The 26411-nt window shown below is 37.7% G+C and overlaps 1 protein-coding gene across 8 annotated transcripts in view; it reads right to left on the bottom strand.

Moving 5' to 3' along the window:
- Positions 1 to 26411, bottom strand: part of KAT6B (lysine acetyltransferase 6B) — a 174588-nt gene that overhangs the window by 57394 nt on the left and 90783 nt on the right. For all 8 annotated transcript variants that reach the window (XM_019745942.2, XM_074339632.1, XM_019745944.2 and 5 more), the window contains exons 4-6: positions 10254 to 10362; positions 1217 to 1332; positions 904 to 985 (exon numbers count right to left, since the gene is read on the bottom strand). In XM_019745942.2, the coding sequence (XP_019601501.2) occupies positions 904 to 985; positions 1217 to 1332; positions 10254 to 10362 (307 nt within the window). The remainder of the gene's footprint in view (positions 1 to 903; positions 986 to 1216; positions 1333 to 10253; positions 10363 to 26411) is intronic.

The following is a 26411-nucleotide window of genomic DNA, read 5'->3' as shown; positions in this document are numbered from 1 at the left end:
TAAAAATTATATGTATATATAAACCAACAAAGCATATCTGTGGCCCACAATCATCAGGTTTGTAACCCTTGCTCTCTGCATCATGGAGTTCTACACACTCATTAAAATCTATGTTTAGGAGAACTTTAAATGAGGTGGGAGTGCTAGAGTCAATTGTTAAGAGAGGGGGAAAAAAACCTAAGGTTACAAAAACATGTATAGAATGTTCCACTTATTTTTTAAAGGGTGTGTGGGGGGCAGAGAAGGAATTTCTAATTGAGTGTTCTTTTTATTTCTTTTCGTCAATCTGTGTTTTCTGAATCTTCCACAACGAAAATGTATAAATTTTGCAGTAAAAAAGGCAAAGTTATTTTTACTGTCTAATGTATTATAAAATGAGAAGAAGGAGGCTTCCTTACACAATAAATAGAGATGAAAATCCTTATCCCATATGGATATATCCATCTAAGATAGTTCCGAAAATCCTTATCCCATATGGATATATCCATCTAAGATGTTCAACTAATGGCCAAGAAAATGGTGATGGCTCCTGTCACAGGACTGGGAGTCATCAATATCACCACCCTCAAACACAGGTAATTTCTCACCTCTGAATAGAGAGTTCTAAACATCTGACCTACCTAAACTAAACTTATTCTAATAAGGAAGCAGTTTCTGAAAGGAATGGTCTTTTTTATCCCAGTATCTGAATTAGAGTCTTTATTATATGTTATACATAATACTCTCAAACTAAATGTTTTTACACTCCTCTGTTCATAACCTGTGCCAAACCCACAAGTGTAAGGAAGATGAGAGAGATGAACAACTGCTGTAGGAACCTGTCTACCTCTGAGCTGTCCAACATCAGGACAAGGCTAAAGAGTACAGAATCAGATACACTTTAAATATAGTTTAAAAGTTCACCTTTTGGCATTCTGGAAAGTGGGGGGTCACAGCACTCCATATGGAATCCTCTATCACAGGAGTCACAAAAAAGCATATTATCCTGTAATAACATTAGAGACTAATTGAGACTGAAATCAACTGTAAAAGGCCACACATCCTTATGTTATCTGATTAAGAGTAAAAAATATACTGAAGCAGCACCACAATCCCTATTGAAATGTAACATTTGTGTATTTAAAACTTTAAAAAGAACGTAGCCAGTCTACAAAACAGAAAAATCTTAACACTGAAAACTAACAATTCACCAGGCGGTGGACGGAGCCATACTTACTGCGTTTTTGCCTTGGATCCTGCATGCACTGCATGTTTTGCATTCGATGCACTGCCACCTTAAGGCCTTTACATTTGTTGTTAATTCAGGACAAAATTTCAAGCAGGATGGGTGTCCTATAAGAATAGAAAACAGATTGCTTCATGGGAAATGTACCTTAGCTATTTCAAACTCCCACTCCCTAATATTTAATAGATAGTGATGACGTCAGCCAAAGAACCTTAAGAACTTGAAAATACAAAAAGATCAGAGAATCCAAATTACACTTTCCTTTCTGCCCCCTCCCTTTTTTCTGTGTGTAACAGAGTGACTTACAATGTTTTCCCTAAGAGAAATCTGGAAAATGTATACCAATTCCAATCACAAGTGTTGGAGAACTTGAAGATAACAGATGCTCAGATCACGTTCTCCTTTCTGTGCCTTCTGTTAAATTTCCTGCCCTCACCAGCATCATCAACCACCATTTACCCAATGTTTTCTGGTATGCCGGACTGTGAGGGGAGTGCTGAAGTTCAAACAATTCCTGCTGCCTGTGATGAAATCATAAAACTTAAAAACAACAGTTAGCTAAATTAAAAACTGGGGCTGCTTAACATAACACAACTACAAACATATATATATATATATATATATATATATATATATATATATATATATCTCCAATAGCATATGAAGACTATCTCATTGCTGGGATATATAAAGAAGATACTGTTGCCATCTTGCCCCCAAGTCCCTGAATTTAAATTCTAGAAGTAAGAGCAGAAATGGTAAATTTGAGATGTTGAAAGATCCAGGTCAAATGGAATATGCCAAGAAGCACACCCTCAGCAGGTTTCCCCCATTTTTATGAGTGTTCAGCTTTTCCACACTGTTTTGGGCACACTTTTCATCTAACAGCTCTCACTTCACACAGGAAAACTAGAGACCCCGAGGGGCAACGCCATTCAAGAAAGCCAGCCAGGCTACACTGAATAATAGTTTCCTCCAAATGGTTTCGGGAGTGTGAGCTTAGAATCTTTGGGAGGCAGTTCAGTTCAAAATCTGATGGTCTTTTATCATACAAACTTGAGATCGCCAAACTTGATTTTATTTTTCTAAATCTGGTCTTAAAATAGCAAGAACATTAGTAAATCCCATGTGAAAGAACTTATAACCAAGCTGCAAAAGAAACCTGAGGGGTAATAAAAAAAGCAGATTCTGCAATTTCAAAACTGTTTTATAATTTCCTGACTTTGGCAGGCTCATTGTTTAAATATGTATTTTGGGTTGCTGCCAAAAAGGTCCTCCCCCCCTAAAGCTTAACAGGTGCTTCATAAAATTCCACCCACCAGGAGATTTGGCTTTTTGAAGTAAAAACATTCAAAATCAATCATCAATACCGTTAATAAAAGCACACTATTCTTGAGTTTAAAAAATAATAATAATAATAAAACCCTAAACATCTGTACTTAAGATGCTGAGCAAATAAAATGTTGTCATAGGAGTGCGACGTCAGGCAGGAGAGACACCCAGGCAGAAGCATTTAACCTATGACACCATTCTTTTACAAGGGTTTCTCTCATTCAAATAAATGTGGGGGGAAAGTTTAAATATATAAAAATGGTATCAATCACCTCTTTCTGCTCAGGAACAGCAAACAAAGACAGCTTGCTTATGGGCTTAAAGAAGTATACTCTGCAGGGGGAGGGAAGAGGCCTACTTTGATCAGAGTTCCCCCTCCCCATACAGTGAAGGGGGTAAAAACTCAAGTTTTAAAGTACAGCAATTTAAATTCCATCCTTAAAATGGGTCCCATCAGCTTAAAAGTATACCATTTACTTCTCTTTTTCCCCCTCTTTATTACTTCCTGTAAGTCATACATCACTAGCACATATGACCTCAATTTCATGCACTAAATTTTTCTCTACATTAAAATCTGCTTTTTTACTTTGTAGCTTCATATTCAGTAACTAAGGTAATTCATATCATTTTATAGCTTACTATTCTTACAGATACCCTACGAAAAATACTTTTATAAATTTTGAAAATTAATGGATTTCAGCCACTTTCCATCAAAAGCAAGGAATATTCTTTCTTTTTGTGCTTTCCCTAACTTTAAGCAATATTACATCTCAACTACTACCATTTAAGCTGCCCCATCAAATTCTAAAATCTTCAGCCTGTCTTTCCTTTTAGGCAGCAATCTTGCCTTTATTTCGCTCAAGAGAATTGGCCATAGGTCCCTTCCAGCTCTAAATGTCTATGATTCTGCAAAGGAGTTTGAGGGATGAAGAAACAGTTCCATTTCATTTTCTCGTGGCCAACTTTAAAATAACAAAAAAGACTGTACCTGAGTCTTGATAGACTACTACACAATCTAGAGTAATTAGATAAAGGACAATAACGCGATTGATAATGTAATTCCTTACCTCCTATTTAGCCATTTTTTTCAACAAATTCCTCTAAAATTTGGGTTCTCTCTGCTGACACAATTCATGGTGGTTTGCCTTTCGGAGTTTGGTTTACTTTTGTGGTTTGCAATTTACCAGATTTGAGACCGTAACGCATATTAACTCACTCATTTATTCTTATTACAACCACATATTAAGCACCAGTAGCTTAGAATCGTTTTATCTAGCAAAACCAAAGAAATACTGTTTAAAATTAAACAAGTACCAATGAGACCACAAACCTGTCGAAATGGTTTTTGGTGGAAGTACTGTGGGAGGAAAAAACCATGGGCTCGGTAGTAGACAGAATAATGCCTCCCAAAGATGTCTATGCCATAATCCCTGTAACTTGTAAATACATTACGTGACATGGCAAAAGGGACTTTGCAGACGTGACTAAGGGTTTTGAGACTGGGAGGTTATTCTGGATTATCTGGGTAGGCCCAATCTAATCACGAATACCTGAAAGCAGAGAATCTTTTCCAGCTGGGTTAATGAGACAAAGAAGGAGCAGAGGTTCAAAGTAGGAGGACTCCACCAAACTCTGCTGACTTAGAAGATGCAAGAAGGGGGCTGGGGACACAAACCAAGGACTATGCTGGGAGGCCTCTGGAAGCAGGGAATGCTGTCCACATGACAGCCAGCAAGAAAATGGGGATTTCAATCCTACAAACCCAAGGAACTGAATTCTGTCAATAACTTTGTAGTAATTTGCTATCGCAGCGATGGAAAACTAATAAAAACTCAGACACTGGGTCCCTGGGACTGGCTATCTGACCAACCATCTGTCCATTGGAGACACAGTGAGGAAAAGGTCAGACGTTTTGGAGCTATAGTCAGTCTAGCAGGAAAGACAGACGTTAAACAAGAATTAGGATTCACAGATGACGATGGGATGGCTCCGAGATATGAAAGAACCTAGCAGGAGGTGTCTCTCTTCCTAAAGAAGAGACTCAGAGAATGAGTGGGATTAGATAGGACGAGGGGAGGACATGGCAGAAAAAGCTAGTATGTGCAGGAAGAGAGGAAAACATGGCACATTCAAGGAGAGGAAAGAGGTTCACTATAACCATGTACATAATATGAAGGGGATAGTGACGCGGAAAACAGCCCAATCCAGAGGAGGTCTTCAGGCTATATTAAAGAATTTGAATTTTTTCCTAAGGGTAATTGGTAATCATACGAAAAAATTCTGAGATTGGATTTTCCATGTTAAAAAGGAACTTCAGCTGCAGTATTAAAAAATGGATGAGGAGAAAAAGGGTCAAGATTATACTTAGGTTATTATAATAGTAGATCTGAGTGGGTTTGGTGGAGGATATAGGATATATATCAGAACGCAGAATCGGTGGATTTTGGGTGATTCCTTGGAGTGAGAGAATAGAACAGAGATGGCTGTCTCCAAATTTCCAGCTGTGGGACTGAATGAGTAGCCAGCCGGTGGTGTGCCATTTACTGAAATGGGAAATCTCAGGAGAAGCAAGATGTTGTTTGTTTGCTGAGATTTCTGTTTTTATTGTTTTGGGGTGGAGGGAGCAGTGCAAGATTGATAAGCTGTTTTGGATATTAACTCTGTGGATTCTATAGGTGTCTGAGTGGAGAAGTTCTGGAAGCATTTATATCTACGTGAGGATTTGGAGCTGAAGGGAAGCTATGAAGCAAAGTAAAAACAGAGGGCTAAGGACAGAAATCTGAAGAAACATTTAGGGGATGGAGAGAGGCCATGGAACTAACAAAAGTTGTGGAAGGAAGTGGTAGAGAGACAACACAGAGACTATGATATCAAGGCAACAGAAGGAAAAGAACATTTCAAGGAAAACAATTCTCAACATGGCTGAGAAAAGTATTTGGTGTGGTCTGAAAGGTGTCCATTCGATTTTGACAAAGACTGAAAAGTGACCTTTAGATTTTGCTATATGGAGGTCACTGTTAATCCTGACAAGCACAATTTTAGTGAAATAACAGGCCAAAAACAAGGTTTCTGCTTCCCGTTTCTCCCCTGGGATGCTCAAGCTTGCCTTGTGCTGTGAGTGGCAGGGCCACCAACGCTTCCTCCTCCCCTTTGCTTGCTACTGCCCCTTAGACTCCATCTTTAGGTTTCTTTCTAGTCAAGGGTCTCCTTCCCAACCTAACTATTCAATCTGTGCCTAGTCAGTGTGAAACTGGATGACTAACCAACCAATCCCTGGGGCTTTTTCTCCCACTGACATGAACAAACTAGTGATCTTTTTCATGTGCCTATATGCCACCAACCAGCTCAGTGTGGGAGCAGAAGGCAGACAAGCTTTTTTCAGGGTTAACACACAAAGACAAACCCAGAAGAAACTTCAGGTCTTCTGAGGGTGAACTGATATTCGACCCCACGGCTCTTACCCCTTTACTGTACAAAGGTGGTTTGTCTTGCTCTCCCAGCTACAGCACAGCAGCCTTTCTCTGTCTCTAGTTTCAATGAGCTTCCACTTAGAATGATGCTGTAATTTTGAACTGTACACTTATCTTAGATTTGCTAATTTGAAAACACACATGCATACAACTCATCTGTAAGTAAGATTTAACCACCCAGCAATCTGAGCAGCAGACACAAAATTTCATTTAGTATAATATCTAATACTTATGTGAAGCTAATTAAAGATAATTTGGTCTTAATGAGGCAAAGAGAATGCAACAGTGTTAATTTCAAAGTAGGCTGATCCATGAAAGTCAAGTAAAATCACTTCCTAGTCTCAATATTTCCATAGACCTGAAGACTATCTGATGATTCCCACATTCATATCAGTGGTTAGAAGAATCATTCACGGCTGTGAAATGTTCTACAGTTACTGATAATCTTCACAGCATTATTTCACTGGATCCTCACAACAGCCCGTGGATGGTGGGTGCACTTTACAGCTATGGAAAACTGCAGTTACCCAACTGGCAAGCAGGAGAGAACTGGAACACCACATTTGGGGCTCCTTGCACCATACACCTCACCTCACATTTTTACCACCTGCAAACATGAATCATATTTTCAAAAGAACTTTCAGCAGAAAAAAACTGTTAAAGGAAAGAAATACTGCCCATTTGCAGCACTGAGCCATCTTACAAATACAAAAATTTCTAATTGGCTTTATTTTATGATGTAAGCAGAAGGAAACATTTATTACTCACGGCTATGAAATCTAAGCAGAGTCTAAATGTGACATCATACAAATGGGACTTCAGATAGAGGCGACTGAAAACCAACAGGCACATATGGGAAACACATTTAAGAATGATCCTCCGTTTGGGCTGCCATCTATACTTCCTTTTTGTGGTTTTATACTGCTATTGGTATTTTTTTCTCATAAATATCTCACATTAGGGATTCCTTGGATCATTCATTACCAACAGTCTCAGTTCAATCCTAGGACCAATGGACACTTATGTGAGATGACGACATTTTCCATAAAGCCAACTAGGGGTGGTTCTGAACCACTCTGGAATTCCCACAGTGGGGCTCCCGCCATTCTTACAAGGCACTGTTGAATCATGCCAGCTTATTTCATTCTTTTTTCCCTAGAATTACCAAGGGGTCACAACAGAGCATTATAACTACACACGATTCCCCACTACGCTCTCAAAGAAGAACCATATCTTATTTTGATCCTTCTATTTAAAGACTACCAAAAATAAAAGGCAAAGAAGACTAGCAAATAACAAAGTGCACTCATCTGATCTACCAGATGAAGTAAATGTCTACAATCTCCCCGAATTAGGAACAATGGGTTTTTTGACTAACGGAGCTAAATCCAGACCGGCACAGCACACTGGAGAGAGTAAGTGAACCTCCACACTAGAGCCGGATCCCATTGCAGAGTCCAGAGCAGCACTCTGAGCCATCCTCTGTCCTAAACAAAGGGACATGATGACCCCAGGGCTTGAATTTCTGCTGTGACCCACACCTTGACTCCAAAGCTTCTGGCTCTTTCTACCTGGAGGGAGGGGGAAAGACTGGCTTACAAAATGACTCTGGTGATACAAGCCCTCTAGACAGTATCCTCAATCCACTTGTTAAAAGAGAAAGAGAGAGTGTTTTTGAAAACAGCAAGCATAATACTACACCTACATACCCTGGAAAAGTAAGAAGCTTTAGGGGGAAAAAATGTCGGTGACCTCAAAGTATAAAGGAGATCAAACCTCTCCTTTGGCAGGTCTTCAATCTGGGAGAGACGAAGGGAGATTGATTACATCAGAAAATCTAAGATCTACCTGTTTAGAATTACGCCTTTATACCCTGTGAAGGAGGCCTTGAAGTTACCATCTAGAAGATAACGATCTCAAATTCCTTATCAACTCAAGTAAGTGTATCACCAGAGGTAAGGAAATATATGAAGGGAACTTTTCTTTCCACACTTAAGTGCGTCTTTAATCTGTCTAGGCGTCCAGACAAATACATACTCATGAAATAAAACAGTGAAAGGTGTCTTTAAAGTACCACCTTAAAAATCACAAAGGGCAGACCCTAGACAAGTGAACACCACTGAACTGATCAGGCAGTTAAACAAAAGAATAATTCATTCAGAACGAGCCTCGTGAGAAAACCCAAAAGATAACTATAGAGTCAGAACTGATGAGTGAGGCACTACCTCCCCAGGATAAAACAGGGAGATTGTAGGGTTGAAATTTATTAAACTGAACATACAGATAATGTTTCCATGCCCTTTTGTCACTATCCATGATACCACAGGCAGGTAAAAGAATTTTAATGAATCTGTAAGCCCATCAAAAAGACTGTCAGAATGCATTTCTCAAGCAGAGTTTGAAATGTCTTGCTTCCAAGGCTCTCCCCTCCTAGTCAGGTCCTGAAAGCTGTGGAACCACATAGAACCCATCAAGTTAAACCTTCTGTAAGAGGAAGAAGAATCACTATCCAACACCGTCATGTGAAACACTGTCTCTGTCCCACCATCAAGCAGCTGTCAAAAGTGGTCATAAGATTTTAAATCACTTGAAGCAATTAAGGACAACAATATCAAAGCTGCCAAATACTAACAATGGCTGGCATTTAAATAGTACCCTTACCAGAGCTGTAAATGACCCAGTGCTCTGCCATTCACTTGTGTCCTCTCATTTAACCCCCACAAAACCCAAGAGGTAGGTGCCACCATTACCTAATTCTCTAATAAAGAAAGTGAAGCTGAGAATGGTTAAGTAATTAACTCCAGGTAGAGGAGCTGGGCTATGGCTAGCTCTCAGGTTTGCTCTTAACCACTGTCCTACTGTGACTTCGTCAATGAAAGTACATTGTGGTATTTTGCAAGTGTTGTTTTTAAAGATACTATAACTCCAGAAATACTACTTGGTTATGAATTTTAAAATAACAATTTTGGGGGGGAAGTTTCAGTAGGCTGGGAGGAAGAAAATTTAAAGATTAACATAAAAAGATTACTTTTTTTAAAGTCCAATAAACGCCACTCAATCTGTTGATATACAGTGGGTGCCAAAAAAAATGTATACACATTTTAAGAAAGGAAAAAACTGTATTAAAATCACGCTGATGGGAACCACTTTGAACATCTCTTTTAATTGCAGAAGTCAAACGTGACTTGTATTCATCTTTTGTTTTCGGTATATATTGAGTATTACAATTTTAATAGTTTTTTCCTTTCTTAAAATGTGTATACACTTTTGTGGCACCCTCTGTATATATACATACATACATACATATAATCATATATATGTAAATATGTACCTATAGATAGATATTGATAGAGAGGAGGGGGGAGGGAGGGAGAGAGGAATCAAAGGAGGGAAGGGGGGGTGAGGGGGAAAAGCAGGAGAAAGAGAGAGCTCAGCTGGCCAACTATCACCTGCTTAACAAGAAGGAAGACTGGCTAGTAAGACAAATTCTTTTAATGTAAGTACAATTTGACTTTTAATTTCCACTATAAAACTGGAGGTGTGGTCTTGAAACTCCTATGTTGAGAAAAAGGCAGAAGTGACAGCTCCCGTGAAACCATCTGGGCGTACAGCAATTTGCTTAGGGTCCAGTGTTCCTTGATTTCAACATCACCTTCTACACAGACCACTCTTTTCCTATCCTATTCTAGGCAATTTGAATTGCTTTCATGACTGATGATTTCTTGATCCTATCATTGTGATTTCCAGAATACCATCCCTTTCATTTGGAGTCACACCAAGCTGGGCTATAGATTATATTTTAGCAGTAGGTGTCATGACCTGAAACACTATATATTCTAACTCAAATATCTCTCGATACTTCAGGTTCTAGAAAACAAGTGATTCTAGTTGTACTCAGCTTTCTTAAAAACTTAGAATTCTCTACAGAGAATCTGCCTGCAATGTAGAACACTCCACATGGAATTACCAACGCTTGTACTAAATCAAAGCTTAATTATAAATATTAATATATCGTATTATATACACCCATATACTATCTTTATGTCAGTGGTAATATACTCACACGTTTTTCCCCCCTTCTACTTGTACTAACTTTTGTAAAAGTTCAAACCTATGCTATTACTAACTAATTGCTTTAAATAACAAATACGGTTTTGATAGAGAGATAAGAGCATGTAGCTATGACAGGGAGTCATTGTACACACACAGAAAAAATACCAACTTACCACTGCTGCCACAGTCTGCACAGGAGAGGAGTTCTTCTGGCTTCTTCTCACGATTTGATTCTTTAGTCCCCAAACAGAAGCTACATATTGGAATGGGATCGGCACGGGGCTATGACAATTAAAAGGAAAACAGATGCTTAGTTTCCCATGTCAAAATTAAAAACAAAACATTAAAATCAAAGTTTCTTACATAGTTCTTTAACGAAGAAAAGCTGCTGAATAAGGTATTCAAAATCAACATTTTCTGCTACTAAAAAAAAATCTCTGAAATTATTTGATATTAAAGGGATTACCTGAATAATGTTTTTAAGAGTAATATATAAGATTCAGAAGTAATTTCTATTAAACCAATATAATCTAAGACCTTTACCTACTCTACAACCTTCCATAAATGAACATTACGGATACATTTGAAATCTCAATTGTGCACATAATCTGTATGCCTATAATAAATTGATTCAGCTACGTATTCAGTGTTCTAGATTATGAATATCATCTAGTTAGGTCAGATGGTTTAGCTAAACTTTATCAAATGTTTCAGTACAGGTTACTATTATTCATGTATTAAATTGCTGACATAAAATATTAGGTGACATAATAACAGAGTTAGAAGTAAGCAAGAGCTTTAAAGTACTGTAGGATCACTTGAGAGGAGTCAAGGCCTGTCTGGCACCAAGATCTTCCAAAGTAAACTACACCAGGCCACACAAAGGAGATAAACTTTCAATCCCTGACATTCCCACTTTCAGAAAAGAAGTAACAAAACATTTGCCTAACCTCCTAGCACCCTTTAACTCTCACTAAGGAAACTGCTTTGAACAATGTATAAATCTGCATATATTTTGTGTCTCCAATGTTATTTATGACTACCAGCAATGCTAGTATTACCATCCATATGAATAGTTGACTGAGCCTACAGATCTGGTCACCTTTATTTTGAACAACCAAAACTGTAGGAAAACTAAAATTTTACTGCTTTCACACATATTGTCTGCTAGTCATCTGAATGCAACTACAATTAATGAGTTTATATTTTAATTTCAGGAATCAAAAATTCATGGCAAGAAAACTTAGTATGATCACAAATTTTTTAATATCAATTAAAAACAAGATTTTGCTAGGCTTTTCTCCATATACATTAGCATAGGAAAAAAACATCATTTTTTCAGCTAACTCTCTCAAATGCCTAATACATTGCCTGATGCACAACAGGCACTCAAAATATATTTGCTACCTGACTAAACGAATGAAACATATGCTAGTTTAAAAAAAAAACAACAACAACTCATCTCAAAAATAACATTTCAAATGGTTATAATGACTCCAACAAATGTCCTGGTTCGCTGTGACATGTCATCAAAAAACAGAACTCATTTTACGACCAAGAATTTGTAAAATTGTCCAGTATGACTGTTAATTTCATTTTACAATATAAGTGCTCATTATCTTGCCCTTCTTTTCAGTTTAATTTGTTCTTTGAATATGCACAGGTTTTACTTTCCGAGGTAGCTATGCAAATATATTTTTGAGGCCTAAGTGATATAAACAGTATAAACTACTTTGTACTAGAAAAAACAAGAAAGACAAGCTACATACAACAAATTGGTCACCGAATCCAGCCACCATTTTTTAAATGCCAGATCATCAGCACTGCATAATTACGGATCCACAGTTATTACTTGCAACTGCTCAAGTGCAGTACCTTGGGAACACTTTTGTTCCTTTAAATAGCAATTAAAAGAACAATCTGGTTTTAAAATGACAACATTCCCCTGACAGATTCTAGCAAAAACTCAGTTCTTGTACTAATGGGATTCCTGCTTTCATTTGATATAACAATGCTCGAGCCATTGCTGCCATCCTCTCAGTGATAAATAATTTACAAAATGTCACATATCATTCATTCAATGAAACAAATCCAAATCAACAATCCCATTTTTCTTCCCCAGATGAATTTTTAGCTATAAGAAAGACGTGGCCATCAGCCAGCATTCATGCTCATTTTTTGTTTTTAACTAAAGGTAACACAAAGGACAAAGGTTGCTAGTAGTTCATGGCCAGAAAGACTGATGTCCCACACTCTGCCCAATAATAGAAAGCCTAGATGCTATCACTTCACACTACATTCAAGTGAACCCCACCACGCTGATGAATGCTCACAACCATTTATTTTAAGGATAACTATCTCACAATACTCTATAAAACCACCGCATTATACAGAAATGTCGGCCCTGCTGAATTATTGATAATTCAAAGCACTTTTTGCTAACCTCAGTATAGCCGAGTCTAATTAACTTTAAAAAATTGTCACTTGTATGAAATGAAACTTTTACAGTAATACATGTAAATGGGTCACAGAATTATTATGATTCACTATTCTCAATCAGACTACATATAAACTGTTTCAAAAATAATCCCTGGTAATAGATTAAAATGGACTGCAGTCAGAAAGAGGTCTAAATAAATGGCAACTCGATTCTATGCAAGTCCACTACAAACAAATCATATTCAAGAGAACGGAAAATATCTCCCAATTCTTAATTCCCTTCTTTGAAATGTCACAAAGTCACCTAACCTGTTGATCACATTTTCTTATCAACATGTCTGAATATTTCAAGCTAATCTCAAGAATTAACACCATGGATAGATTTAAACTCTGCAGACTGCTTAGGAAGCACCTCTTCTCATCTCCCATGGAATGGTCTTGGGGTAGTTGCTCGGTTAAAGGCCACTGATACACCATCTCATTTAATCATCTTAACAATCCTGCCATGAATGTATATTATGCCCATTTTAGAAAGCAAATTGAGGATCTGAGAAGTTAGGTAACCGTCCTAAAGTTGCAGAGAATCAACTGTGGAGCTGAGATTTATACATAAGTCTGTCTTCTCTAAAGCCCATTTCTCACCTGCACTACCTTCCCTCCTCTCCTTTCTCAGGAAAATGAAATATTTAAAAATTATCTTTCCATCAGCAGTAATAACTCTATTTAATGTGTTCATAATCTCTTCCATCCAATTTCTCATTACCAATGGATATGTTTTTTAAACTATTTTAAAAGCGACCACTAATATGCTATACATTATTATTACAATGGAGAAAATGTACCTTCACAATGGAGAAATCTGGTAGGCGTCTCCTTAACCCAGGGCTCAAACCTATCACCAATGATGGGACAAAGTGACATCCTGTGCCTCCCGAGCATTACGGGGAAGGACTCACCACTGCCTATGCAGTATTCTTGCTGGAAACATTTACCCTGACTCTAATCATAAGGAAACAACCAAGCAAATCCAAATTTAGGGACATTCTGTAAAACAACTGGTGGCCTGGACTCTTCAAAAAATGTCAATGTCATGTAAGACCCAAAGAAGGGCAGAACCAATTCAGGCAACTAAAGAGGCATGAAAACTAAACACAATTTGTGATTCTTGCTTGGATTCTGCATTTAAAAAAAACACACAAAAAACCCCACAGCTATAAAGGACATTTTTTGATAATTATGGAAATATGAACTAAATAGTAGATGATATATATAGTAGATGATATATAAAGTAGATAGGACATACATTTCTTGAGTCAACATAATTGTGATTATAGAGGAGAGTCCTTGATCTTAGGAGTTACATGCTAAAATATTTTGGAGTAAAGTGCCATGATGTCTATAACTGAAGCTCAAATGATGCAGGGGGTGGGGGGAGGTGTGTGTGTGTGTGTGTGTGTGTGTGTGTGTGTGCGTGCGTGCGTGCAGAGAAAAAGAAAGAAAGCAAACGTGGCAAAACATTAATGATTGGTGAATCTACTGTGCAAAGGGTACTTGGGTATCTGCCTTATATTAATATTATTCTTTCCATTTTCTGCATGTTTACAATTTTCCAAACAAAAAGTTGAGGGGAAAAGAAAATAGCACCTCCTCCACTCTCAAAAAAAGATATAGAATGAATTATTATGTAGTTGGATTACAGGCATTTACAAAATAAAATAAAATATCTCAATCCAATTGCTGACTTACAGGAAATATAGAGGACAGAGGAAGGTGTCAATCTGCATAGCAGACGGATGCAAGTACCAAAACTCTCAGGGACAAATGACCCAGTTTCATCAACAAATAAATTTAAAGGGAGACAGAGTGAGCAAGGCTTATCAGCCCATCAAAACGTATGGTCCTCATCTCGATCATGATACAAATAAAATGTAAACCAAACAAAATTATATTATCTATTGAAGGAACTGGGGCTAGTTAGCTTTGAAGGGACTTTTGGGAGGGGACAGCTGGGTGTCTTCATTCAGGGGAAGGGGTCAGACTTGTTCTCCACGGCTCCAGAGTACAAAACTTGAACTAGTAAGGGTTACTGTAGAGTTAACTTTCCAACAGAGGTGTCCAGCAATAGAATGGATTGCTTTCTTCTTGCTACCTTTATTTTATTTTTCAAATTGTGGCCAAATATACATAACACAAAATTTACATCTCTACTATTTTTAAGTATACAGTTCAGAGGTATTAAGTATATTCACATTATTGTACAACTATCATCACCATCCTCTCTAGCACTTTTTTATCTTCCCAAACTGACACTGTCCCCATTAAACACTATCTCCCCATGTTCACCTCCCCCCAGCCCCAGGCAACCACCCTTCTACTTTTTGTCTGAGTTTGATGCCTTTAGGTACCTCATGTACCATGTTTCCCCGAAAATAAGACCGGATCTTATACTAATTTTTTTTTTTTTTTTTTTTTAATTATTGGGGAAGGGGAACAGGACTTTATGGGGGAACAGGTGTGTACTTCGAGGACTTTTTTTCCAAGTCAAGTTGTACTTTCAATCCTAGTTGTGGAGGCATGAAGTAGTAATCAGAAGTCACAGTAATCAGAAGACACCATGGAGAGGCTGAACGGCCCCATCAGGATGGCGAGGATGCCAGAGAAGACAAGGGAGCCGCACACAAGCTGGGAATCTGGGACCTTTCAAGGGTCCTTCCCAGATCAAATATTTTAATGGTTCCACAGCTGGATAATCTCTCAGGCCCTTCCCAGCTCCGCTGTAATTTTTTTATTGCTTCTATTATACTTAAAAAGACATTTTAAGAGTCTTCAGGACCCTCGATCTCAAAATAAAATAAGCCTTTTTTGAGGAAACAGTCTTTAAATCCAAGACAATGCGCTTTAAAGAAGTTGAATTTATATTGGCTTATGATTACTTTTGTTTCTGCCCTGAGAAAACATGTGTGTTAGTCGTATTAGCTTAAGTCACTGGACAAAAATAAATAAAAGCTTGTGCAGATCAGAACCAGGGGTGTCCGGGCTCACCTTCTCTTTCTGACAATGACCCAAACAAGGGGGTTTTTGTCTCCATGGTCCCCACTCACAATGACCAGGCACAGAGCCCTCTCTTTCCACAGCCCCCTATGGAGTCATCTACGACTTTCTTCAATATACTTATAAAAGAAACCACTTCAGTCATTTTAAGTGGTAAAAATAATTCAGCATTTTTTACCCAGCTATTCCCCTGTATCATGGAAAGACCTAGATTTACATTGTGTACCCTGGGCGTCAGGTTTCCTCATTTGTAAAAGGGTACAATGCGGCCGTGTTGTCTGGCTCCGGGGCGGCCAAAGTTCACATGCAAGTGAGCGTGTGAAGTGCTTTGTAAACGACAAAGTTCTCTTCAAACACTGTTATGATTAGTGCAACATGCACTTTGGCTGTAAAAACAAAAACAGCAAACAAACAACTTCAAGTCCTTAATAAACATCAGCACAAATGAATTGTTCTGGAGTTCAGGATGACTCTAAAAAGATTTGGATTCTGGGGTCCCCCGTGATAGACATTAGTTATTACAGGGCTTTTTTCTTTTTTTTTTTAAATGAATTAATCAGGGAATATAGAACCGGGGAGAAAATGCCTCAGTGAGAGCCGAGAGGCCTGAAACTGATTTAATAAGAGGAAAGCTCAATGTAAAAGAAAAAGATGTCAAAGGAAGAAAAGCAGAAACAAATATAAAATCGTAAATGAATCATACCACCAAGTGAACAAAGAGGAATATAAACCCTTTACACCCAAGTATCAAACAGTTCATCTTTGGAGAGTGTTCTCTACACTTTAGCTCAGTCAACTCAATTCATTAACTCCAAAGGAAGGTATATACAAGGGCTGTTTTAAGACTCTTCTGTATGTAGCTCTTTCATTTGAACCCCTTTATTATTCGGTACTGAAATTGGAAGGTGAAGGCTCTGCCGTTTACCAAAATGCTTTTCTCAAGTGTCTCACTTGTGCCAAACACACACCCTGTGGGGCCGGCCTGGTGGCTTTGCCTGTCTCCATTTTACAGGTGTGTTAAAGGCCTCCACAGGGTCACGGAGCTACTGAGACAGAAGGCCCCCGGCCTGCTGATGCCAAGCCCCCTGCTCTTTCACTGTCCCATGCTCGGTCCTTCATTTCGTTTGGAGCTTGGTTCAGACACAGCTCATCAGAGAGGCCATTTCTGCCCATTCTCTCTGAAGCTGCACTCCACCAGCACCACTCAGAATCCTCCAGGCCCGGCTTTACTTTTCTGCACGGCAGTCATCACTATCTGACATATTATGTATCATTTGTCTATTTTATTTCACTTAAGTCAACTATGAAAGCTCCATCAGGAGGACAGAGACTTTGTTCACTGCTGTAGCTGCAGCCTCCAAGTACATTTGTTGAATAAATGAATGAGCAAACTGCTTTCAGGTTAGGAACTGGTTCCTCCAGTTCAACAGGTCCCAAAATAGTGACTATGTACTTTCTTTACTTTAATGTATATTCTTAATGACTACAAGATGACATGTGAAGCAACCACCGGTGGCAAGGTAGGTTCCATCACTGTCTCATCTGAAGGCTTTTGTTCTACTCAGGCCATTTATATGAATGACACGTTTGGACATAATTGTACCTCCCTGGATATAATCTGACAGAATAGAATGAAAAATTTTAAATCAGCTAGAAGGAAAATTATCTCACCACTACCACCACAAGGATTAACTATTAAGGCTCACTCAGAAAGAGTTACTACAGGTTGTATGCAAGATAGATTTGGGGTCGCGCCCAGCTGCCAGTACCTAATTGTGATGCACCCCCCACCCCCTCTTTCCCTCTCAAGAAAAAAGACAAGTTAAAAAATGAGACATAAAAGAAGTCAAGGAAGAGAAATACTCTGCAGTGAGAATAACAACACTCGAACAAGAGCACGAATCTGCTCAATCTGTTTTTTAAAAAGTATTTAATGAACTTGGGTGCTTTATTGGTAGTAATGAATTCTTTTCCACAAGCTGCACAACTGACAGCACTTGGACAACAGGGGCTGAAAACTGTTCGTGTTGTTTTTAGGGTAACACACTTTTTTTGGCCACTTCAGCACTCTACTTGACACTTATCTAATAAAGGACTAGACTTCATGTCTTGCCACTTAACCCACTTATTCAAAACTGATGTCTGCCTGAGTAGATCAAGCCCACTCCTAATCACGACACAGATCAGACACACTCAGGATTTTCCTTTACAGCAATCTGCTTACGATGTGGCCTTTGGAAATACACTATCTCTAAAAGTGAAGACTTCCTGCGATGATCAAAATTGCCTTAGTTTTTGAGAGTGTTATCTTGCTCCCCTCCGCATGCGCGGTCACTGTGGTCAGTACCGTTACTCCTCCACAGGAAGGTGTGGCGGCCAGGGCGCCCTCACAGCAGCACCCGGGGCTACTCGGACCTTTCAAGGCATGTCCATCGCCATTTTCTCTACACTCACGTACCCTTTTGTTTTATTCGAAAGCTATTCTTGCAATTCAGTCACGCATTTTGACCTAAAGTGACGCCTAAATAATTTTTCCAGAAGATAATTGGAGATGTACTTATTATAAGACTTTTCCACAGGCAACAATTTTACCATAATGTTACTCTCGCCATATAGATTTTTATTGTATCACCTCCCCTGCTCATTATACCTCTCTGTGGGTAATTGGTTCTGGGAGGGAGCACTACATCATTCCCACCGGCTCTGGATTGAGTTTCTGTATTACTCTGGGCAAAAGGATTTATTATTGCTAATGTATGGAGATCCCGAATGTGACTGCTGTATTTCACCCCCTTGTCACAGGGAAGAGGGTTCTCTGTATTTTAAGAGTGACAACGAGTAAATTAAATCTAATAAAATAAAAATATTTAAAAGCATCCCTACACATATCCATAAATACATCACTTCTGTTTTTATTTAAAGAATCACTTAGAAACAAAATCGGTATCAGTGACCACATACTGGAAAATTCCCACAATCAAAGGCTGATTCAGAAGTATAAAATAATACAAGCTTAGCCACAAAGGAATACGAAGAGGAGGGAAGGGAGACTTCCTAAGAACATCAGCCACAAACGTTGTCAATTGTGTGGAGCTCATTGAAACGCTCACACGGTTCCTGTAGTCTAGGACTCGCTCTCATCAGGCAGGTGTGCCATTTGTAAGAGTGCTGATTAAGGAAAGTGACTCCATTGGAACGAAACAAACCTAATCCTACACACTGCACTTAACAATAGCATCTCATTTGTTTTGGGGGTGGGGGAAGACAATGAAACAACTATCTCCCCAGGGTCTTTAATTTCTTATCTGGACAGGGACTTGGCTTTTAAGACTTCATTTGAAAGTCTCTCCTCCACCCCTACAATTAGAAACTGCAGATATTGCATTTATCTTCTTAAGAGGGATCAAAGTCTGATTCAACACAGCTGGAAATTCAACACATGGTTACAAGGAAGTCTGCTTAGGATTTACAAACTATTCTTTTTGGCAAGCATGTCACAATATTAGCAAATAATATAAACCTTACTCTAGGTTTTGAAAAATGGAATTTTAAAATCAATTCATATTCAAGTGTCACAAATCTGTAATTTCTTTCCTTTTTTTTTTTCCACTTTATTTTCTTATAGTCATTTTAGGTTCACAGCAAACTGAGGGAAAGGTACCGATTTCCCACGGACCCCCTGCCCCCACCACATGTATGGCCTCCACTATTACCTACATCCCCACCATGCGTACATTTGTTAGAATTGGTGACCCTACACTGACACATCATCATCACCCAAAGTCCACAGTTTACATTAGAGTTTTCTCTTGGCACTGTGCATTCTGTGGATAGGGACAAATGTACAATGACATGTATCTACCATTATGGTGTCTTTATCATAGAGTATTTTCACTGCCCTAAAAAAGTCCTAGTACTCCACCTATTCCTCTCTCCCTCCCCTCGAACCCCTGGCAGCCACTGATCTTTTTTTTTTTTTTTTTTACTGTAGCCATAGTTTTGCCTTTTCCAGAATGCCCTACAGTTGGAATCATACAGCCGGCTTCCTCAGTTGCCCCAAGGCATCTATTTTAATCTAGATGTGGTGCCTACAACCCCACCTAGGCATGATGTGAACGCAGACATTCTCATTACCAATTCCACCAGGAGAAACCTGCATTAACTACTCAGAGGAGACTGAGGCAACTGAATTGATTGTAATAGATCCCAACAGGGAAGCAGAATGAAGAGGTGAGACATAGGTGGGTGGATATTAACAAGCTAGAAATGTCACGTTAGTCACTTTCTCGATAATATAATCATCACCACTACCACCCCCAACAATATTCTGCATTCACCGATTTACAAGGCAGTTGAGATGCTATGCTCTTGTCAATAAGTTACTAATATTTACTCAGCACCCAAACATGCCAAGTAGAATATAATTGGTACTCCAAGTGCTTCCCCTCACCGAACCAATAAAAGTAGTGTAATTCCATTACCACACTTAATTCTCAATTGCCCTGTGGACACATAAACCATCTGCTGTACAGAATTTCCATGCCCCTGACATTTCTGCTTTGGTTTTCCTCACTTTCAGACGATCTCTGACCCTTTCAATTACAATAGTCCTAAGCAGGAGGGAAAGAGGATAATTACCACCTGCATGTCAAGAGCTCTGACCTTGGGTTTTGGACTCTGCCCTAAACCGCTTTGTGGTGGAGATTCTAGATCTATGAATGCTTTAGGCCAGGCACCATCCTAGCACTTAAAGGAACATTATCGGGGACACTCTGCTCTCTGGTGCTCCAGCATCACTGCAGGCTGTGTGGGAACTGCAAAAATCATAAGCCCCTCCCCTGCTAATGCAAGCTACAGCCAGGCCTGGAAGGGAAACACCAGATGTCATGGGCTTTCACCCCAGGGCAAGAATTTTTAAGCTCAATTTCCTACAGCTTTAAGGGTCTACAGAAGCCTACTAAAGGGTATACAGTAGGTGAAAGAAAGCCATTTTTGTGAAATCAATTTTTTTTTGCATATTTTAGGTCAAAGCTTAGGACCCTGTGAGGTCTTTGAAAGAGATACTTGTTTGGTTTATCTTTACCGCACATAATGAAGAACTATACACACTGTAAATGTTTGATAAATATTTGTTGAGTATATAAACGTAATGTTATTTCTCATACTTGGTATTTTCTCATCATTTTCTAAATTACATTCTTACTTTAGTATAAATGGTAAATAAACAATAGAATAGCACACGATTGGGGGAAAATAAACACTTTAAATGCCCATTTAGAACCTTCACATCTACATGATACATTTTTTTAAATTGTAAAATATACAAAACATAAAATGTCCCATTTTAATCATTTTAAGTATAAAGTTCAGTGGCACTTCACACTGTTGTACAACTAAGTTAAGCTATATTTTACATCTAATGAAATGTACAATTCAAAGGGTTTTGAATCAATGCCTACACTCATGAAACGCACAGCTCTATCGAGACACATAACATTTCATAACCAGAATGTTCTCTCCTGCCCCTTCCCAGTCAATCCCTTCCCACTTTTCTTCCCAAGCAACAGTCTCCTGATTTCTACCACCACAGTTTGGTTTGGTCTGTTTTAAAATTTCGTAAGTGGAACAGGACACTGAATTCATTTGTGCAGGGCTTCTTTCACTCACCGTATTATCATATTCACTCATACTGTTGCATATAACAGTAATTCATTTCTTATTATTACTGAATAGTATTTGATTGTAATATATACAAACATTTGTTGATTCTCTCGCCAGTTGATCAGCATTTGTTTTCATTTTAGGACTAAAATGAATAAAATTTTTATGAACATTCTTGTATAAGTATTTTTGTGGATATATGTTTTCATCTCTCTTGAGTAATTTACCTCAGAGTGGAACTGCTGGGTCATAAGGTACACAGATGCTTCACTTTATGAGAAACCTCTAAGTAGATTCATCAAGAAAAAGAAAAATGCTAATTACCATTATCTACAAGTATGAAGGGGCTATCGCTACAGATCTTGAAAACATTAAAATGATGGGAAATATTATGAACAACTTTATACCAATAAATTAGGCAGCTTAGATCAAAAGAACAACTTCACTGATAAACCAAATTAACAAAATTAACGCGAGAGGCAATACAAAACCTGAATAACTTAAATCCAACAAAGAAAATGATTCTTAACTTAAAACCTCCCTACAAAGAATTCCAGGCCCAGATAGCTCTGCTGGTGAATTTAAATTTATGAAGAATACAATACCAATCTTATATGACCTATTTTAAAAAACAAAGAGGAAATATTTCTCAGCTAATTTTAGGAGGCCAGCATAATTCTGATGCCAAAATCAGATGAAAACATTACAAAAAAGAAAGTTAAAAAAGCAACCAATATCCCTCATGAATATAAACCCCATTTGTTTTTCTTCTTGAATTTTACTTTTAAAGAGAAAAAAAATCAACTTAAGTGAGGTGGAATTTATATGTAATAAAATGTACCCTTAAAACTTCGACAAATACATATACCCTACAGTACCCTACAGTTATCACAACAATTGAGAAATAGAACCCTTTTGTCACCTCAAAAGTTCCCTCTATCCCTTCTGCACTCTATCACTAGAGATTATTTTGTCTGTTCTAGAATTTCATGTATGAAATCACACAGGATGTATTACTCTTTGTGGCTTCCTTATGCTCAGCATTGAGATTGATCCACGTTGTTCAGTGTGAGTAGTTTACTCTTTTTAATGCCCCATAGTATCTCATTATATCAATATATCCAAATCAGTTTATCCATTCACCTGTTAATGGATATTTGTACTCTTTACAGTTTTGAGCTGTATGAAAAAAAACTAATATGAACATTTGTGTAAGAGCCTTTTTACATACATGTTTTCATTTCTCTTTGGTAAACATGTAGGAGTGGAATTGCTGGGTCATACAGTAAGTGTATGTTTAACTTTGTAAGAAATTATTAGTGTTTTTCCAAAATGACTGTGACATTTTACACTCCCAGCTGTACTTGGTATTGCCAATCTTTTTCATTTTTAACCATTCTAGAGAGTGTGTAGGAGTGTCTTATTGTGGTTTTAATTTGCATATCCTTGATAGCTAATGATTTTGTGTATGTTTTCATGTGCTTATTGGTCATTTATGTACCTTCCTCTGTAGAGCTCTGTAAGACTCTTCTGCCCATCATTACGATCTACTGTAATATATTGCCAGACCCTCATTCAGTGAGAAACCTGTTGCTCCAGCTACTGAGAATGCTACCGGCAGTCAGTTTTCAGTTGTCAACCCTTTCAGGGATTGCTTCAGTTACACAGTCATGTCACCCCAAGGACATGCCCCTACGTGGGGTGGCCCACCTGCAAGTGGTACATACAGGTCCTCATGACTGAATGATGCAGAAATATGAAGGCCTTCTAGTCATCTTGTCCCAACTCTGAAGCATCAATCTAGTTCCAGAGCTATGTATGAAGTCAGCCAAAGCTGTTATTAAGCTGTTTCACTGCTCGACTCCTCCCTTTGTCCAATGTTATTTTGTTGCCCTTACTCCCACAAGAGTTGATAATACTAAGGGTATCCTTTAATATTATAAATATTCTACATGTAAAATTTATCTGTGCCTGCTTCTTGAGGAACACAACAACCTATAACACCCATTTTTTAAAACGGGGTTGTTATCGAGGTGTAAAATATGTATACATATATAATACACATAAGAAATATGTATTCTGAATAGTTTCTCTCATTCTGTGGCTTGTCTCTTCATTTTCCTAACAATTTATTTTGAAAAACATCAGTTTTTAATTTTTATGCAGTCCCATTTACCATTTTTTCCTACTTTTTGCCCAGTCTAAGAAATCTTTGCCTATTCCAAAGTTGCAAAGGCTTTATCCTACATTTTCTTCTAGTTCCATGGTTTTAGCTTTTAAATTAAGTCTATGATCCCTTTTTAGTTAATTTTTGTGTATAGAATGAGGTATGGGTTAAGATTCACTTTTTCCCATATGTATATCTAGTTATTCCAGGACATTTGTTGAGAAGATTTTCTTTTTTCCATTGAATTAGTCTTTCAACTTTGGTCTTCTTTTTCAAAATTTGTTTTAGCTATTCTGAGTCTTTTGCATTGCCATAGAAATTTTTTAATCAGCTTGTCAATTTGTAGAAAAACCCCTGCTGGGTTTTGTTTTTTAATTGTATAAATTTAGGTGTGCGGCATTATAATTCAACATCTGTGTATACTACAAAGTGATCACCCCCAAACTGGTATCTTTATTAGGATTGTGTTGACTACATAGCTCAGTTTAGGGTGTACTGACTTTGTAACACTGAGTCTTCCAATCCATGGATATTTCTCCACTTACTTAGGCCTTCTTTAATTTCTTTAACAATGCTTTATAGTTTTCAGGATACACATTTTGCTAAATTTATCCCTACATATTTTCATATTGTTTGATGCTATTATAAGTGGTATTTCAATTTCTGAATGTTCATTGCTACTATATAGACATACAATTGGGTTTTATATATTAACCTAGTATCCTTGCTAAACTGACTCTAGTTTTACTAGCATTCTTAAAGAGAATCCTAAAGATTTTCTATATAGATAATCATGTGGTCTGAAACTAGAGAGTTTTAGTTCTTCCTCCTAATGTATATGTCTTTCATTTCTTATTCCTGCTTTATTTCATTGGCTGGGAACTCCAGCACAGTGCTGAAATGAAATAATGAAAAGGGGCATACTTGTCTTATTTGTGAATTTAGAAAGAAAGTATTTGGTTTTTAACCATTATTAATGATGTTAGCTAAGGTTTTTCTTTCTACAGATGCCTTTTTTCAGGCTGACAAAGTTCCATCTATTCTGAGTTTGCTAAGAGTTTTTATCATGAGTGGATTTTCAGTTTTGTCAATTGCTTTTCCTGTATCTATTGAGATGATCATAGGTTGTCTTCATTTTAGAATATTAACCCAACTTTGTATTTTGGGATAAACCTCACAATATAGTATCCTTTTTATATGTTTCTAAGTTTGATTTGCTAATATTTTTAAAGACCTGGTTACTTTTGGTATCAAAGTAATGCTGGTCTCATAAAACGAATTGGGATGTTTCCTCCTGCTTTCTGAAATAATTCATCTAACATTTATATGTTAAATGTTTGATAGATCTCACCATTAAAATCTGCTATCTGAGCCTGGAGTTTTCTGTGTAGCTCAGTTTTAAATTATGAATTCAATTTCTTTAATAGCTGTAGAGCTATTCAGATTATCTACTGTGTGTGTGTCAGTTGTGGTAATTTGGGCATTCAAGTAATTTTCCCATTTCATCTAAATTGCCCAATTTATTGGCATAAAATTGCTCATAATATTTCCTTATTATTCTTTTTATGTCTTCAGTGAAATCCCTTCTCCCACTCCTGGTATTGGTAATTTGTGTTTTTTCCCCTTTTTAGATCAGTCTAGTTAGAGATTTCTGAATTTTATTGATGTTTTCAAAAAATTGGCTTTTGATATCCCCTATTTACTTTCAATGTTCTTTATTTGCAGAAAATGTTGATCCTAAAGCAGAAACCTGATTTGTTATCATCATCATCATCATCACTATCATTATCATTATTTTTCTAATACAACAGCCATGTGGCTATTCAGAGTGACACTACCTTTTCCTTGGATGTCGAGGGTCCACTCATTCTACTCTGGTGCCAATACCTACAACACTCCTGGGAGCCTGGGGGGAAGGGAGGGGGTAACAGCTGGTATTTTAGTAGAAGTGGAACCCTACCAAGAACTGCTCTCTAGACAGTGGTTCTTAACCAGGTGTGAACATCAGAATTGCCTAAGTAGCTTTTTAAACATGCACATGCCTAAGCCACACCCACAGATTTTGATTCAATAGGTCTGGGGTTGGCTTAGGCATATTAATTTTTTTAAAGCTTCAGGGAGGTTCTGAGGGTACCTCAAGTTGAGAATCACAGCTCTGAATAATTAGGAACTCAGACAGTTTATGCTCAGGAGAGTCCAAGGAGTAGGAGAGTAAATACAGAGCAGTGAGGCTACTGAGAATTCATTTTCTGCTCTTAGTAACCATGGGTTTGAGGGCCCCAGAGAATTAAATTAGTTTATAGACATGAACATACTTTAAAAGTGAGAGAAAAAAATGAGTGTTAAAGACATGGCTTAAATCTCTTCAACGCAACAATGGTTGAAAATAATAGTATATGCATGGTTTTTAAAAACTTCAAATAATACAAAGATTAAAAGAATGGAAAGTGTCTCCCTCCTATGACTAAGCCCTGGACACTCAAATCCCCTTCCCAAAGGTTCATTGAGACACTTTTATTGACAGATCTGGCACATATAACACCTTTTTTAAAAAGTTGAGGGTACTAAATCAGTTTCATTCTAATAGAAATTGAGGTTATTACCACTTTTCTGCTTCTACAAAAATATACAAATGTGCATTTGCCTGTGCAAATATACCCGTAGGATAAATTCCTAGATGTAACATTGCTGGGTCACAGAACATGGGCACTTTGACTGCATGAGGTTGTGCCACCGTATACTTCTAACATATTTTATCAAATTATTTCCTACCAATTTAATGGTGGAATATCATATTTTAACTTAAGTTTGTTTTCCAATCAAATTTTTTTTAATTTATTGGGGTGACAATTGTTAGTAAAACTACATAGATTTCAGGTGTACAATTCTGTATTACATCATCTATAAATCCCATTGTGTGTTCACCACCCAGAGTCAGTTCTCCTCCAATCGACTTTTAAAGAATGGATTCAAAGGTCTTGTTTTAAGTCAAAAGAAGTAATTTTCCCTATCT

This window comes from Rhinolophus sinicus, linkage group LG07 (assembly GCF_036562045.2).
Source record: "Rhinolophus sinicus isolate RSC01 linkage group LG07, ASM3656204v1, whole genome shotgun sequence".
In the NCBI taxonomy this organism is placed as follows: domain Eukaryota; kingdom Metazoa; phylum Chordata; class Mammalia; order Chiroptera; family Rhinolophidae; genus Rhinolophus; species Rhinolophus sinicus.
This window is presented reverse-complemented; position numbering and strand designations above follow the sequence as displayed.